This window comes from Alexandromys fortis, unplaced genomic scaffold (assembly GCF_014885135.2).
Source record: "Alexandromys fortis isolate MF-2015 unplaced genomic scaffold, M_Fortis_MF-2015_v1.1 scaffold_10, whole genome shotgun sequence".
Taxonomy (NCBI): domain Eukaryota; kingdom Metazoa; phylum Chordata; class Mammalia; order Rodentia; family Cricetidae; genus Alexandromys; species Alexandromys fortis.
In genome coordinates, this window is record NW_026067895.1 from 12,324,793 (window position 1) to 12,341,036 (window position 16,244).

Consider the following 16,244-nt stretch of genomic DNA (forward strand, 5'->3'; position numbering starts at 1 on the left):
TGAGTCTTGGGGAATGCGTGCAGGCTATCAGGCTTGGTGGATGTACCTTTACCTGCTGAGCGATCTTGCACGCCAGAATGCTTATTTTGTCTCTAGATTATTTATAAAACCTAACACACGGTAAACATGCTTGAAAATAGTTAATATACTACATCTTTTGGGGAAGAATGGCAAGCAAAAAGTATGCACACGTACTGTAATTTTATCCCAAGCGTTTGCTGTGAGGTTGGTTGAGTCCACAGAAGAGAGATCTGCAGATGTAGAGAGGTGTCTCTTTTCTGCACTCAGGCATTTTGGCTAAGACACCACCAATTTCTATAGTCGATTATATTAGCTATGCTACATGTTACAGGCACAACAAGACCAGTCAGAGAAACTGAACTTAAATGGCATATAGCATATGGCCTAGTGTGGAAAGGCATGCTGCCAGACACTGTACTCACAGACATGCCTACGGTTCTACGGGAACTGAAAAAGACACAAGGCAGCAAGAAGCACCTACTAGAAGCATGCCAATTTCCAGTCATCAAAACAATGAAGAAATGTATTGATTTTCAGGAGTTGGCAAGAGAAGAAAAGTATGAAAAGTTTCAGGGGTAAATAACACTTAATTTCGCTAATTTGCTATAATAAATAAAACTGAAAAGTGATAAAAGAAATCATACACTATGATTTGAACTAATATGTTCAGCATTATTAAGGTGAGATGTAAATTAAATATATAGCTTATTAATGCATTTCAAGAAACCTAGTAAGCACTGACAGATGGATACAGATAGGTTTAGATAACTCATAACTATCTTATGCTTTCAGTGAGGGCCTGCATACACAAAATTTCTCGGTAAACTTTTAATGTTTTCGGTTAAAAAGGAACTATTGTTGTAAAAAGAAAGCAACCCTAACTGGAAACACATCAGACTCATAACTCCCCAGAAATGGATACTGACTGCAAATTTATTCCTAGATTTATTTATACCTATAATAAATTGCTATTTTAAAAATAGTTCCAACCATTCTTACTTGCTATAACTCAGTTATCTATGGGTTCATTTGATAAACTGAAATAATAATAAATGATTTCAAAGTTGTATAGTGGAAGAACTAGGTGTAATGTAATCTTGCATATTCTGTATACAAAAACAAAGGCATCCACTGGTTAAAAAATTATAAAATTAATCCTTTTAATGCCTTTAAATATATATTTAAATGACATGAAATATAATGTTTAGTTAATTTAGCAACAGAACTTGCAAATTAAGTAAACATTAATCAAGTTGTTATTGGGGATATTTGGTTAGTTTGAATTGTGAAGGCAAATGGGAATGGCCACAAGAGATGAAGTAGGAAAGGATGAGGTCAGAAAGAAGGCATATCAGCATGAGAGAGTAGATGAAGTGAAAATGAGACAGCTCATAGAGCCTTGAGAAATCATTGCCTACCACTGGAAATGACATTTGACATGTATTGCAATAGGCACCTATAAACTATGGGTACCATTTTCCTTTTGTGATAAATATAAACTTACTGTTTTTCTTGCGCTATTTCATAATTTTTGTAATTGTCATTATTTTAAATAAAAAAATTACTTAGTATAGCACTTTGTTTTACTGATAGAGCAACAAGGCTAGAGAGGATATGGCTGATTAGTGGTAACTTCTTTATTTTGTAGTCTGTATAAACACGTGTATGATTGAAAAATTTAGAAGTATAAGATTATTATATTAAAACCAAGAGACAATACATATAAAAAAGCACTTCAAAAGTATGTACAAAAATGCAAAAAAAAATCTACTCAGAACAGCTATTCTGGTATTAAAAAACACTGAAGTCAATAAAAATAGAGGGTTTAAAATTTGTTGAGGGATAGATCAATAATAATGATGAAAGAGTGAACAAATCAGTACAACAAATACACAAGAGTAACACAAAGTACATAGAACATCCTGAAGAAAACCCATAAAGTGAAAACTAGAGGCCTCATACTGCTATTGTTTTCTCCCTAATTCACTACTTCCTCATTTCACTTCAAGAACAAAATACATGGTAACAAAATGAGAAAAGTGTGTATACACTTAATACAAAACCCTATCACTACACTCCCTACGTTTTTGTAGGGTTAGGGGTAGAACTCAGGACTCTGAACACACAGAGCACTGTCACGATGCTACTGAAGTACAACCCTAGCCCACAACCACTATTTCATATGAATCAAGTAAGAAGTCAATTCCATTGCTATTTTGTTTTAGATGATCATTCTCCCTTTTATACATAAGTGACGTTACAGCTTGATGATATCAAATGGTATATAACTTCCTATATTCCTGAAACCACTTCAGCAAATTAATACTCTCATACTGGCAAGCCATCCTTCCCTGTCAAAATGCATATTTAAATTTAAATGTTTGAGAAGTGCTATATGAAGATGTGTCTTCATTCATCATTTGGTCACAGCACCTACACAAGTGTCATACATATGAATCACTTGTCACCAGGGCTTCCCAGAGCTTTCTTTGTAGATGCAATGTGACTCTGGCAAATGAAATACAGCACAGAGCAACACATCTCCTGACGGCCGCACAACATAGCACAGTCTGGCTTTAAACTCACAATCCTCCCCCCGCCTCTCTTTAACCAAGAAAACAGGCATGTATCCACATAATTTTTTTTAAAAAAAAAACAAATACTAGGGTCACTATAAATTTGATAAAACAAGTACATGTGACTTTCTATTGCAAAAGCAAACCAGTTTTTTAAATGTATAAACAAACTATAGTATAGCTTAGATAATTCAGTCTGGCCTTGAATTCACAACACTCCTTCTGCCTCAATCTCTGTATACTAAGATTCCAGATATGAGCCAAAAAATATAGCAAAGTCAGTGTTTACATTAGGAAAATTCATTTCTCTATATGTAGCTTTCTATTACTGATAAAGACTTTCTAATTACTGAATTAGGGCACACATGCCAGTAACATTCTTCATAATGCTACCTGTTACATCCTATAAAGTGGCAGGATATGAAAACTGCATAATACAATTTGCCCTACTCGAGTCTGTGTGGTTTGATTCCCTCCATAGAGGAAAACAGTACAATACAAGCCACAGAAGCTAACGGAAATAAAATGAGAAACACTTACTGTTGCTGGGGAGGCCCGAGTTGTGTGTGTCACTGAGTGACCAGAATTCTCCATTGAATTGCCAATCAGATAGGTTCCTCCGGAGCTGCTGATGAGCTGTCCTCCTGTGACGCCCATCTGAATACCACCAGTACCCACCATACTGTGGGAGGACACCACGGTTGTCACCTGTGCTGAACTTCCTTGAGTATCAAAGTAATTTCCTCCAGTGTTTTGGCTGTACATCTGTGTTTCTGTATAGGGATAAGTTGTTGTTCGGCTTTAGAAGGAAAAGAAAAACAAAAAAATTTACTAGCTTGTTTATATCAAGATTGTTCTCTCTCTCTCTCTCTCTCTCTCTCTCTCTCTCTCTCTCTCTCTCTCTCTCTCTCTCTCTCTCTCTCTGGTTTTTCTTGTTTTTCGAGACAGGGTTTCTCTGTTTAACAGCTCTAGCTGTCCTGGAACTAACTCCTGTAGACCAGGCTGGCCTTGAACTCACAGAGATCCACCTGCATCTGTCACCCAAGTGCTGGAATTAAAGGCATGCCAGGAAAGATTGTTTTGATACAAATATTTTAAAAAACACATTATTAATGTCCTGGCTGTGAAACCAGGTACCTTCTGTATTCTTCTACGAAATATTCTGTATTCCCACCAATAGATGGATTGAGTTCCTCTCCCAGAACCTTGTTTCTTTACTGTCGTATATCATCTACCCTGCATAGGATCTCATCTCCAACCCATCAACAGGTCAGCACGCTGCAAGAAATCTGTTCACAAATTCTTCCCTTGCATACAATCTCATGTATGAGCTACTGTTAGGAAGGCTGAGATCTGCCACGATTGGGACCCTGAGCAGTCAGTCTCTCGTGTCACTTCCCATCCATGGAAAACTAGTGACTACCCTTTATGTATGAAGAAGTTTCTGTGGGTTCCTTCGGTAACACCAAAGAGGTCTTGAGCGAAGACACTGCTTGTGTCTTTGCAGGAGTTCTCCCCTTCGTTAATGACCGTGCCAGCTCTTCATGTCCTCACTTTCCACCTCCCGGAAAGTCTGGTCAGGCTTCTGCCCTTAGCCTTTCAGTGAAGTGGCTTTAATAAGGTCACTTGTGATCAAATGCAAATACCAGGCTAAAAGGCTCCTCCAGCCCGTATCTCTTTTTGACCTCTTTGCAGAATGATGCTGCTGACCACTCCATGTTGCCCTTTTCTTCTCTGTCTGTTCTGATTAAGTTTATCCGATTTGTCATTTTCAGTTGATAACATCTTACATTATAGGATGCCTTCAAGCTTTTTTTATTTTTATTTTTTTTTGTGTGTGTAAAAGCTCACAAGAAGTTATAAGTCTACAGAAATATAAAAGCATACGGTGACACACACTTCACTTGCTTATGTCTTTAAAATTTCAAACAATAAACTAACATTTCCAGGGCTTGCTGTTCTCTAACTCCACCCCCACATGTGGCCAAGCCTGGCACCTGGGTATCATCTAGCCTGGTGCTTTACTTTCTGTGGTGTTTCATTTCCACTCTTTACATTCACTGTTATCCCTCAACCCCCTTTGCTAATCACCATGTTTCTGGCATGTTTGATATGCCAAGGTTGTTGTGGTTTCTGCTTTTCTTGTTACTTTAACTTAGACTACAGGCATTTACCTGTGGTCAGCATGATACATGTATGTTCAGGGTAAGCTATCACAAAGCTGGGATACTATTCTTTTTATTTTCTAGCTCTAATTTAAGAATTTTAACATCCGAAATTCTAATAGCCAACACTTATTTCTAAATACTTACACAACTCATTGAACCTGGAGATATTGTGCTGGTGCTAATAAGAAGCCTGGATCTCTCTATTCTATCTTTGGTGTGATAAGGCACTCTGAAGACTACTAATGGAAAAATGTAAACAACTGTCCAGTCACAAACCCTGTCTCCTACAATTGCTCCTACATGCCACACATGCTAGGGCAATGGAGGCATAAAACTTGTCAGAGTAGCCAACTAATGCCTTGTTTTATGTAAGGCCCACTTCATAAGACTGAACTTGACAGTGCTCGGTGAACAAGAACCAGAGGCTAGATAATCCAGAGACCTAGAGTAAATGCAAACACTATGGATCTTTAAAAAAAAAAAGTATCAAAAAAATGACTCTGCTATACTCATAAACGACTTTGCTATACTCATAAATCAGTGTCTTTCATCATCATTAGAGAGGCTTCATCCTGTAGCAGATGGGAATAGATGCAGAGATCCATAGCCAGAAATTAGGCAGAGAGAGAGAGAGAGAGAGAGAGAGAGAGAGAGAGAGAGAGAGAGAGAGAGAGAGAGTCTTTGTAAAAAGCAGCTCTAAATAGGATGTCTCCATCAAATCTCTCACCTCAGAGCTCAGGGACTCCCATTGAGGAGGAGGGGGAAAGAATAGAGCCAGAGGGCATGGAGGACAGCAGCAGAACAAGGCCCTCTAAATCAACTGAGCAAGGCTCATATGAACTCACAGAGGCTGAAACAGTAAGCTCAGGGCCATTGTGGATCTACATCAGGTCCTTTGTATATATATTAATTATATCTTTCAGCTTAGTATTTTATATGGGACTCCTGAATGTGTGAACAAGTGGGTCTCTGATTCTTGTGCCTGCTCTTAGGGATATTTTCCTTCTGTTGAGTTGCCTTGTTCAGCCTTGATGTGATGACTTTTGCTTTATCTTAATATATTTTATTTTGCCATGTTTGTTATCTCTGACAAGTCTGTTCTTTTCTAAACGGAGACAGAAAGAGAGTAGATCCAGAGGGGAGGGGAAGTGGTGAGGAACTGGAAGGAGTAGAGGAAGGGGATCCTGTAGTCAGCATACATTCTATGAGAGAATAATCTATTTTCAATCAAAGGAAAAATGAAGAGAAAAGGAATGGTATGCTACATGGGCAGCTTCAGAAGTTCTTATTCTTCTGTACCCTTCACCTGGCCAGAGAACCGCACTTCCACCTCCAGTTTTTGAAATTAAAGCTAATGCTTCTCTTATATTGATCCAAGCCAGTTAAGTCTAGGAATTGTTTTCTAAATAAAATGTGAAACTCTACAATTCTCGTTTCCGTTCTCATAATCTTTAATTCACAATGCTATTTATTATAGTTGCACTCTGATGGGTTTTCTTTCTTCAAACCTGGCTCTCTTCCAATTTGCCTTCAATTTTGCTGCTATGGGAATTTTTCTAAGATACAGATGTAGAAAGAAAATTTTGCTTAAAAAAAAAATCTTGTTCTCAGTAGTCCTCATTGTCCGCTATGTTCAGCGAGTCCGGTTTTATCCCAGGCTTTTTCAGACCCAGGCCAGCTGGCCTTGGTGAGTTCCCGATAGAACATCCCCATTGTCTCAGTGTGTGGGTGCATCCCTCACAGTCCTGAGTTCCTTGCTCTTGCTCTCTCTCCTGACGAGGGAGGGGGAATTGGCTGGGGGAGGGGGAGGGAAATGGGAGGCGGTGGCGGGGAAGAGACAGAAATCTTTAATAAATAAATAAATTAAAAAAAATCTTGTTCTGATTCTTGCTTTCAAAATTCTCCTTTTCCTTCAAAAATGCTCAAAACCTTATAGGAAGAACCAGGGCTGGTTTGTACATAATCTCAGGACTTGGGTATGGTCACATTCTTAAAAGCTTTCTTCAGTAATAACACATTGGACATTTTGTACATCAGTTTTCTCTAGGAGATACCACTTTCTCTACCCTTCTTGCTTTACTTGGAAAGCTTTCTTATTCCCCCGTCTCTCTTCCTCTGTCCTAACCTTTAGCAGTTCATCTCAAGCTCTTCATCTCAGATTGATTCCATGTGTCTGTCCTTACCCCAGGCCTCCTCACAGGCCTTTCGGCAGTTCTATCAATGTAGACATTATTACTAGAGCTTAAGAGAAACGTTTCAACGGACTGGAATCATTCCATCTTCCAGATGTGCCTTCTTCATGCCATTCTCAATAGACATCAGTAATACACATGCACTGCAAACACATCTATGAAATCCACATAACCCCAGGCAAGCATGAAAACAGGCAGTGGAAAGCAAGTCACTTCAGTTTTCACATTTTCTTCTAGTTGGAAAGGATTCATGAGCTAGAAAATAAGCGCAGAGCAAGAGAAGGGAGCAGGCACTGGAGATCAAGCTAAAGCCACGGAGCATCATACTTCCAAATGTACAGTTGGCTTAGCTATTTCATAGACGCACCGTGGCTAAGACTGTAAGAAGAGACACAATTAGGAAAGGTGGGATGTGGATTGTCTGAACTTGATTTTGACAAAAAAACTCATATATTTAAATGGAAAATGGAGGAGACTTTCAAATGCTGGGTTGATATGAGAAGTAGGCCATGATAGCCTTGCATGGCTTTTAATCTTTGGGAAGCAAGCATTACTTTGACGGTATCCCTGGAGCCCTAGCCAAACCAAGTCATACACAAGTAATGCTTAAGCTCCTGAATCAATATCAAGAATGTATAATTATTATTACTACTAGTAGTAATAGTAGCAGTAATAGTAGTAGTAGAAGCAGCAGCATCAGTATTTCGTCTGTATAGTTATGGTATTCATGAGACCATGCATGTCTCACAATGTAGTCCAGGATAGGCCGGACTCAGGAACCTCCTATATCAGCCTCCCAACTGCCAGACAGGCATGTGCTACCATACCCAGCTTTGAAGAATGTATTTAAAAAAAAAAGACACTACCAAGAGAAAAGCAAAGAGTTCTTGTCACTATAAACACTGAATGCATCCTTCATTTCTTGTTTCAGTACTATTTCCCCAGAAATCTCCTGAACATTCTGGAAATAGCAAACTTTCTAGGCAGTTTTATGCATATTTAAAAAGGTGCTCTGTGTTCATTTTGTTTGCTTCACACAAACTGCCAAAGGCTAAGAGTCATGAAATTATTTGTCATATTATTTTTACAGCCAAAGCAAAACCTTGCTATTATTCTCCATACGCACGAGTAACGGATGTGGATGTGGGAATATGCACATATTTGCTGGCAGAAGCTTCTTCAGAGCTGAACTTATGGTTCTATATAAATCCCAGGACTCTCACCCATTTAATTCAGCTAGTTAATGCTATCTGCATCCATCATGCCTTGGTGTGCATGCCATGGCTAGTATAACCCTGACTATTCTTTTCTTTTTTCATTAGAAAGACTGAGATAATCGAGCTAAACTTTAGCCATAACCCTGAATACCCTCTCCTTACTTATTCATTAGGATGACTGAGCCAATGAAGCTCAACTCTAACCACTTAGCGTCCTACTTTCAGCATCTAGTGCCTCATGTATAAGGCCATACACACAATCTCTCATTATGTGTTTTGCATTTTATCAAGGTGTTTGGATATCACATCAACAATAAGCTTGGCATTATAAAATCCAACAAGGTTATGGAAGGAATAAATTAAAGAAATAAAATAGTTTGTAAATTTTATACCATAAATCACATTATAAATATATAGTAACATGAGAATGTATTACATTACAGTATCTAATGCTGTAGACTCAGTAAAGGTAGGCTTTCCTGCACATTCTAATTCTACCTAAATAATGCATTCATTTTCCTTAAATATTTATAAAATATATCATATAAAGAATTAGACTACTTTAATAAAAACCATAAAGACATTCATGGGAATAATGATGAACTATTTAATAATTAGCCATTAAAATTACAAGTTTCTTTTCTTTCTACAAGAACTATGCAAATACTTCATATAAAATATTTAAAAAAAAAAAAACAGAAAGCCTGGCAGTGGTGGCGCAAGCCTTTAATCCTAGTACTTGGGAGCCTGAGGTTAGGTGGATCTCTGTGAATTCAAGGCCAGCCTGATCTACAGAGCAAGTTCCAGGACAGACTCCAAAGCTACAGAGAAATACTGTCTCAAATAAGGAAGGAAGGAAGGAAGGAAGGAAGGAAGGAAGGAAGGAAGGAAGGAAGGAAGGAAGGAAGGAAGGAAGGAAAGAAACCAGCTCCCACACACACACACCACAAACTGGCATTCTCCTCCTCTAAACTCCAAATAAAGCACAATCAAAAGGTTGCATTTCAGCCGGGCGGTGGTGGCACACGCCTTTAATCCCAGCACTTGGGAGGCAGAGGCAGGCAGATCTCTGTGAGTTCGAGGCCAGCCTGATCTACAAGAGCTAGTTCTGGGACAGGCTCCAAAGCTACAGAGAAACCTTGTCTCAGGGGGGGGGGGGGGAAGGCTGCATTTCACTGAACAGCACTGCATGCTGGAGGTAAGACAAAGTGGATTCTACCTATCTGAGCTGCAGTTTATTTGTCTGTAAAAGGAATGGGGATAAATGTTCTCTATCTTACCACCTTTGACATTCTAGGAAGCTACATTTGAATGTCTTTCATCTTTGAAGAGACAGGGATTTTTTATGTAGCTAACATTAGAAACCTTTCTTTAGAAAGAAACATCCAAGCTCCTTTCCCAGACGGTCAATTTTCTCTCCAAGGTCTCCTATGGAACCAACTATGCTGGGTGAGCTCTAAGTGGGAAGTGGATTTGACACCCACTCCTGTGCATCAGCTGAAGGCCACTGAAGACAGCATCCTCACTCCTTAGTCATGGTGAGTCTACAGAATCACTTTTTCTAAAGAAAGAGGATTTTAAAGATAATAAGAAAACATAATTTCACCTGCAAATTCTGAAACTTAGCTGTGTCACTTGAGGGGAAAAGAATAACCTGAAGTGGTTTCTTATTAATCATCTGAAGTATATGGGAGAGGGAAGTGGAGGCCTTTAGAAAATGTACTAACCACAGGATTTTCAAGAGGTAACTTTTAGAAAATTGAGTCCCAATTCTGTTCACATGCTTATGGATTTTGAATAAATTACAAATGTCAAAAGTGTCACCTCCCAAAGTGTAGTGTGTAAAAGTTTTGGAAATACTTAGTTTCTTTCCTAAATTCTGACTTTCTTTTGTCCTAAACACAGGACTTTAAAAAAAACTTTTTAAAACCTCGAAAGCTCTATTAGGAACTGGGATCCTCTCCATCTATGTAACCACAGTATGCTTTTAAGGGACTCACATTTTGTGAAACATAGTTTGGGAAATTTCACACTTGAGATGATGATAAATGTACCCTCAAACAAAAAGAGCTGAGAAGGCGTGAATCCACATACTGCACAGATATGAATACACAGACACCTCTGCGCGTCCTAAAAGCTGATCACCTCTAAACAACAGATGTTCCACTCAACGGCTTACAGAAAACCCCTTGTAAAACAGACGTCTTAACTTTGACACAAGATAGGTTATATCATTCTTTCCTCTCTGATGAATAGAGTGTAGGAATGAGCTAGAGGGGTAAAAGTCAGGAGATGTGATGAAGAAAAATACCTGTATTTTTAAAAACCTGATTATGAAAACCAAGAGATTGTGGATGCAACGGACTCTCCTTTCGTATGTGATATTCCTCAGTTAGTTCAACCATGGTAGCACAGATGATTAGAAAACGAAATTGTACAAACAGAGATAACTAGGACCTAAATTTGGCAGAAACGTCTTTGGGAGAACCACTGCAAGGAAATAAACAAATTATGCAACTTAGGTACCTAAAGAACAAGGATAAAACGAGCAGGAGAGGAATGAACTGCGTTACCTTTTCCCTTGAGTAAAAAGTGATTCTGTGCCAACACCCAGCACTGCAAAGTAGTCTCAATTGTTCAACTGAATTACAGGCCTACTTACTAACCCACACCGCTAAGCCTGTTATGCTAGCAGTAATTGTCAATATTCGCAGCGAGAACCAGGTAAACACTTTAGTTTCAGAAATGATGATGATTACACATTCTCATGAGTGATTACTCGCATCTGTGAGTGCTGTCATCACCTCCTGAGTGAGACCCCGTGCTTATGTCTACACAACACGGGGATGCTGGTAACGCTGGCATAGGGAACCGGAAGTACTGAGCATGTGCGGGTTGTAGGGTCATGTACTGGGTGCTTGAAAGTTCATGACAGTGATCAGAGTCCCTCTCCCCTAGGACGATCATTAGCAAAATGTGGTTATTATCACACAGAAGTGGGACTCCGGGGTCCAGGTCAGAGATCAAATACTAGCTGCCTATTAATTCTATGTGACACAACAGAAGAATAGAGACTCCTTTCTAACACATATGGAAATCTTCTGAACACAAAGAGAGAATACAAGTATTCTCAGAGGGGCATTTGATACACAAACTGTATGCAGTCTAATGGCAACAGTGTAAAAGCACAAAACAGATTCTAACGGCTTATGCTGAAAAAGTAATTATTTTGATGTCTGAGAAAAAATATTCATAGTCATCTAATCACTACAATCCTGAATATAATTTATAGCATCATAATGATATTTCCTTATTAAGTACAGAAGTGATACTTTAGAACTTCTATTCAAAGTGTATATTTACCAGTGACAAGGGATCTTAAGACGCATGTCTTATCTATCGTGACCAAAAGTGCTCATTGTCACGATACTCGGAACTGAAGATGCAATCTAGGCCCACACAGTCCAGATCAAAGCTAATTGGACTTTGTAGCAAGTGAACTCATGACCTAGACCTCATTAGTCATGATCTAATCAACCGAGCTAGTGGCCACAGAAAGAAAGTGTTGGCACTAGACAGTTCCTGGGGAATCATTTCTGCAATTACACGGGTCCCACAATTTTAAAGAATCAACTTCAGAAATACTGTTTTTCTAAGGCTTTACAAGTACATAAAACCATGAACTCATATTTCTTATGTGGGAGAGTTCTGTATATACAAGAGGGAGCCAAGGGCCAAGGTGGTTTAGCAGGCACAGGCTTATATCTTCATGCTCGATAACTTTAGTTCAACTCCTGAGACTTACATTGTAGAAGGAAAACTATACTCCCACAAGGTGTCTTTTCACATACACACTGTGACAAACTCACACACATATAAATAAACGATGTAAATGTCCAGTTGAAATGTTAAAAATTGGTTAAAAAATTTCAACATCAAATTAAAATTTAACTAAGAATGAAATTACAAGTTAAAAAATTATCCAGAAGACAGTGTGAAGAAGAATTGAGGACAGAAAAATGCAAACAAAGAACAACATTTATGAGCAATAATTAATGTTTATAACAATTTCTCAGTTGAGTCACAAAGCACTTCTGAGAAGCTATCTCCATTTCAAGCTCAAAGTCACATCCTCCTAAGTAGTAAAGCTGACCTGCCTGCACTACCTTAAAGCAGGACCAATGAGGAACCACTCTGGCAGACTCCCTTAACATCCATCTCAAGTGCCCTTTTTCTTGGCCACCTAGCTTCCACCACACAGACATGAAAGATCAAACCCCGTTATTCTCAGTCTCTATAGCTAGCTATCACTAGCTGTCTGGGGCAATGACAACTAACAACCAAGTGGCCTCTAGTAGCACCCACAACCTCTCAACTACACAAAAATAGAAAGCAAAGACAGAATTTAGATTCTCTCTCTCTCTCAAAGGATCAGTGGCCATAAAGATCACTCAATTGAGCAGATGATCAAAATATGGAATCCTATTCAGGACCTAAACAAGAAAGTAACCGCAGGGAATGAAATGGTTAGAAACTTGGAGTACAAACTTAAAAACATGGACAAAAATCTCAACCAAGAAATTGAGACACTGAGGAAGAACCAAACAGAAACAAGGAAATGTAAGCCAATCAAATTGGAAAATTACAAAAGAATGCTTCATGAGCAGACTAAGTATGAGTTTCAAAGAAAAAGACAAAGTCAAGACAATAATACATTGAGACAACATATTTTTAAATGTTAACAGGATGATCAAAGCATATGAAATGTCTAACTACATTAAAAAGACTCAATAATCCATGAATTAGAAGGAATTGGGAGCAAGTCAAATGGTGTAGACAATTAATTCATTGAAATGACAGCAAATAATTTCCTAAACCTGGAAACTGCTATGGACAAATATTCCATTCTCTGTTATAGGCACATATTTCTGAGCAAGGCTCTAATAGCATTCAGTAAAACCCTAAGAACTGATCAATGGGATCTGAATAGGACTCTAATAACAAAGGAAACAACTCTAAGAGCTGATAAAATCAACTACATGAAATTAAAAAGGTTTGGGAAGCCAAGAAACTGTCAGCAGAGCAAACAGACAGCCTACAGATTGGTAGAAAATTCTGCCTGTTATACTTCAGAGAGGGTATTATTACCTAGAATATATAAAGAACTGCAAAAATTAAATACACACACATATGTGTGCAACCAATCAATATATAATCTAATGAACCAAATACTCATTTTCAAGAAGAAAAAAATTGACAACAAATATTTTTTCATGTGTTTCAATATAACCAAGCAACAGAGAAATGCAAATCAAAGCTACACTGAGAGTCCCTCTCTTACCAGTCAGTATGGTTATCACTGAAAGAGCAAAATATATCAAATATGATCAAGAGTATGAAAGAACAAGCTTAATTCACTGCTAGTACAAGGTACCCTGACTCAGATACTATGGAAATTAGTGCTGAATTTTCTAAAAAAAAAAAATCTAAAACTACCATGAGAAACAGCTATTCCACAACACAGCATACATCCGAAGAAAGAACTCTATATACTACCTCAGTGAGACATGCACATCAATCTTACCAATTCTTTTTTTTGGCAAATTATTAAAATATAAACAATGGTAAATATCAATGGTATTTTATTCAGCCATAAAGAATAGCAAGTTACAAAACCTACAGAAAAAAAATAGATGAATTTGGAAGCATATCAGATAAGATAACCTGGACTTGGAAAACAAATGTTGCATAGTCTCTAATGCAGATTCAAGTTTTATTTTTTAATTAAATTTTTTTCTGTATGTGAATGTTTTGGATGTATGTATCTTGTGCATACCTAATGATCACAGAGGCTAGAAAAGGCCTTTCCCCTGGAATGCAAGTTACAGAAGATCATGAGCTGCCACTTGGATAATGGTAATCAAACCTGATTCTATGGAAAAGCAGCCAGTGCTCTTAACTGCTAAGCCTTCCCCTCAGCCTCTAATTTTGTGTGTGTGTGAGAGAGGGAAGGAGGGAAGGGAAGGAGGGAGGGAGAGAAGGGAGGAAGGGAGGGGAGAGAGAGAAAGTATAATTGAGTGTGAGAGTAAACACAGACCATAGCCAGGAAGGGGACAAGATGAAAAACAGTTTCAAAGGCAGGGAAGACATGTAATATGAAAACAGCAAGAGTACTGCCACATATGGAAAGGTAAGGGGGGGGGTTGATGTCACAAGAGGGAATAGGGGACAAGTACAAACAAAAACAAGCTAGGTGTGAAATGCCAGAATGAACCCGTGACTTTGTATTCTAACTAAAAATAGAAAAAGAGACAAAGAAGAGCTTTCTTTCCATCTCCCGCTCTCTTATCATGATGCAGACCCCAGGTCAGGAACACTAAATGCATCCTGGAATCTTCTGACACTAAATTTGGTTGGAGCATACCCCACTCTAATTTAAAGGAATAACAAAAAGTTCAGAATATTTTACATGTATCACTCTTACAATACTAGCACACAATTAAGCCAAATATAAGCTTTTAGTCATAACAGCATGATACATGACTTCAACTGTACTGTCATGCATGCTCGTCTTTTGACAGTTACTGTAGTGAGTAAAGTCCAGGCTTTCTGAGAGCTCACAGGGTGATATCATTGGGATCAGTGGAAGTAACCATGGGGGGGGGGGAAGCAAAGACAGCAGCGTTATCTTGAGGAGCAATCACACTGCAGAGATGCAAGAAGCATCCATTGAGCAGGAATGTGAGGAATGCCCATCCTGTAGGGATGCGAGGAGCAAACTTAGTGCAGGAACACACATACGATAGGGATGCAAGGAACAGAGACACTACAGGGACAAAAGCAAGACACCGAGAGAACCTAAATTCACTGAGGGACATTCAGAAACTCTGCTAACAAAAACCCAGGATGAAATCACTGTGACAACTTGGAGAAATTTTTAGTTTCTTCATTTATAATAATACACTGACTTGCAATTCAAAATGGCTGAAAAAGCCAATAAATTTGCAACTTGCTACTACTGCTGAGTCAAAGGAGATAAGACAGTTGTGAGTGGACAGACTTAGGTAGGAAAATAAGATTCATAAAAGATCATTATTCTCATACAGATTTAACTGTGAAGAAGTCTACAAAATTCCCAAAATGATTTTTTAAAAATTTACAGATGAACACAAGCCCCACACTTTTCAGCTTAACATTTAGAAAATCACAGATGTTAAGGCATTATTAAAACATGGCCATAAGTAACAAGAAACACAAGCTTTTCTCAATTTAGGGAAAATTATTAAAGTACATGCAATTTCAACAAGCTAAAATATTCTGGAAAGCTAAGTAAGATGAAAATATGAGTGTATTTAGTAACAAATACAGACAAACTTTTAAATATCAGTTTAATTTAAATAACTCTGCTCTGATTTAAAAAATGTTAAAATCATGCAAACAATCGCAGGAGCAGAGGACAGTGTTAGACAAGACAGTATTGCCCTGAGCTGGAGGAATTCACCCAACCTCAGCATCCAACTTACATTGCTCCATTGGTATAGACTGTGTCACTTCCTTCCACATACTGCACCTGAGCTGGGTAGACATGCTGGACCTGCTGAACTGTCTGTACCTGCTGCACCTGGAAAAAAAAGTATGAGTAACATGTTAGGTGGTAGACATAAAAAAGGCACACCACACTAGATCCAAGAGATGTGGTAGACATAGAAAAGGTATGTAACTCTAGATCCATGGGACACGGTAGACGTAAATCCATGGTAAACAATAATCCTAGAAAGGGAACACTATATTAGATCCATGGTAAATACAAAGAGTATTAGATCTACCTCAGATTTTCCAGAATACTGGTTAGCAGGAGATGACTAGGGATGAAATCTCTTAGGTTTATGCTCCTTTCAAGTTAAGAAACTTACACGTTTAGATCAAATATAGCCTTTACCCAAATAGTTCTACAATTGCTTGTCAGTGTACATGTACACACAGTTTTATGCTTAGTATTCTGCAAGTTTCTCCCTGATTTTGATGATTCATAAAATTCTACTCCACTTTAATTGTTAAATAATTATAAAG

General features: G+C 38.2%; 1 protein-coding gene across 1 annotated transcript in view; it reads right to left on the reverse strand.

Moving 5' to 3' along the window:
* The window catches only part of Rfx3 (regulatory factor X3), a 258,666-nt gene that overhangs the window by 91,753 nt on the left and 150,669 nt on the right, over positions 1-16,244 (reverse strand). Inside the window, exons 4-5 of the mRNA XM_050159633.1 lie at positions 15,698-15,795; positions 3,138-3,396 (exon numbers count right to left, since the gene is read on the reverse strand). Of these exons, the coding sequence (XP_050015590.1) occupies positions 3,138-3,396; positions 15,698-15,795 (357 nt within the window). The remainder of the gene's footprint in view (positions 1-3,137; positions 3,397-15,697; positions 15,796-16,244) is intronic.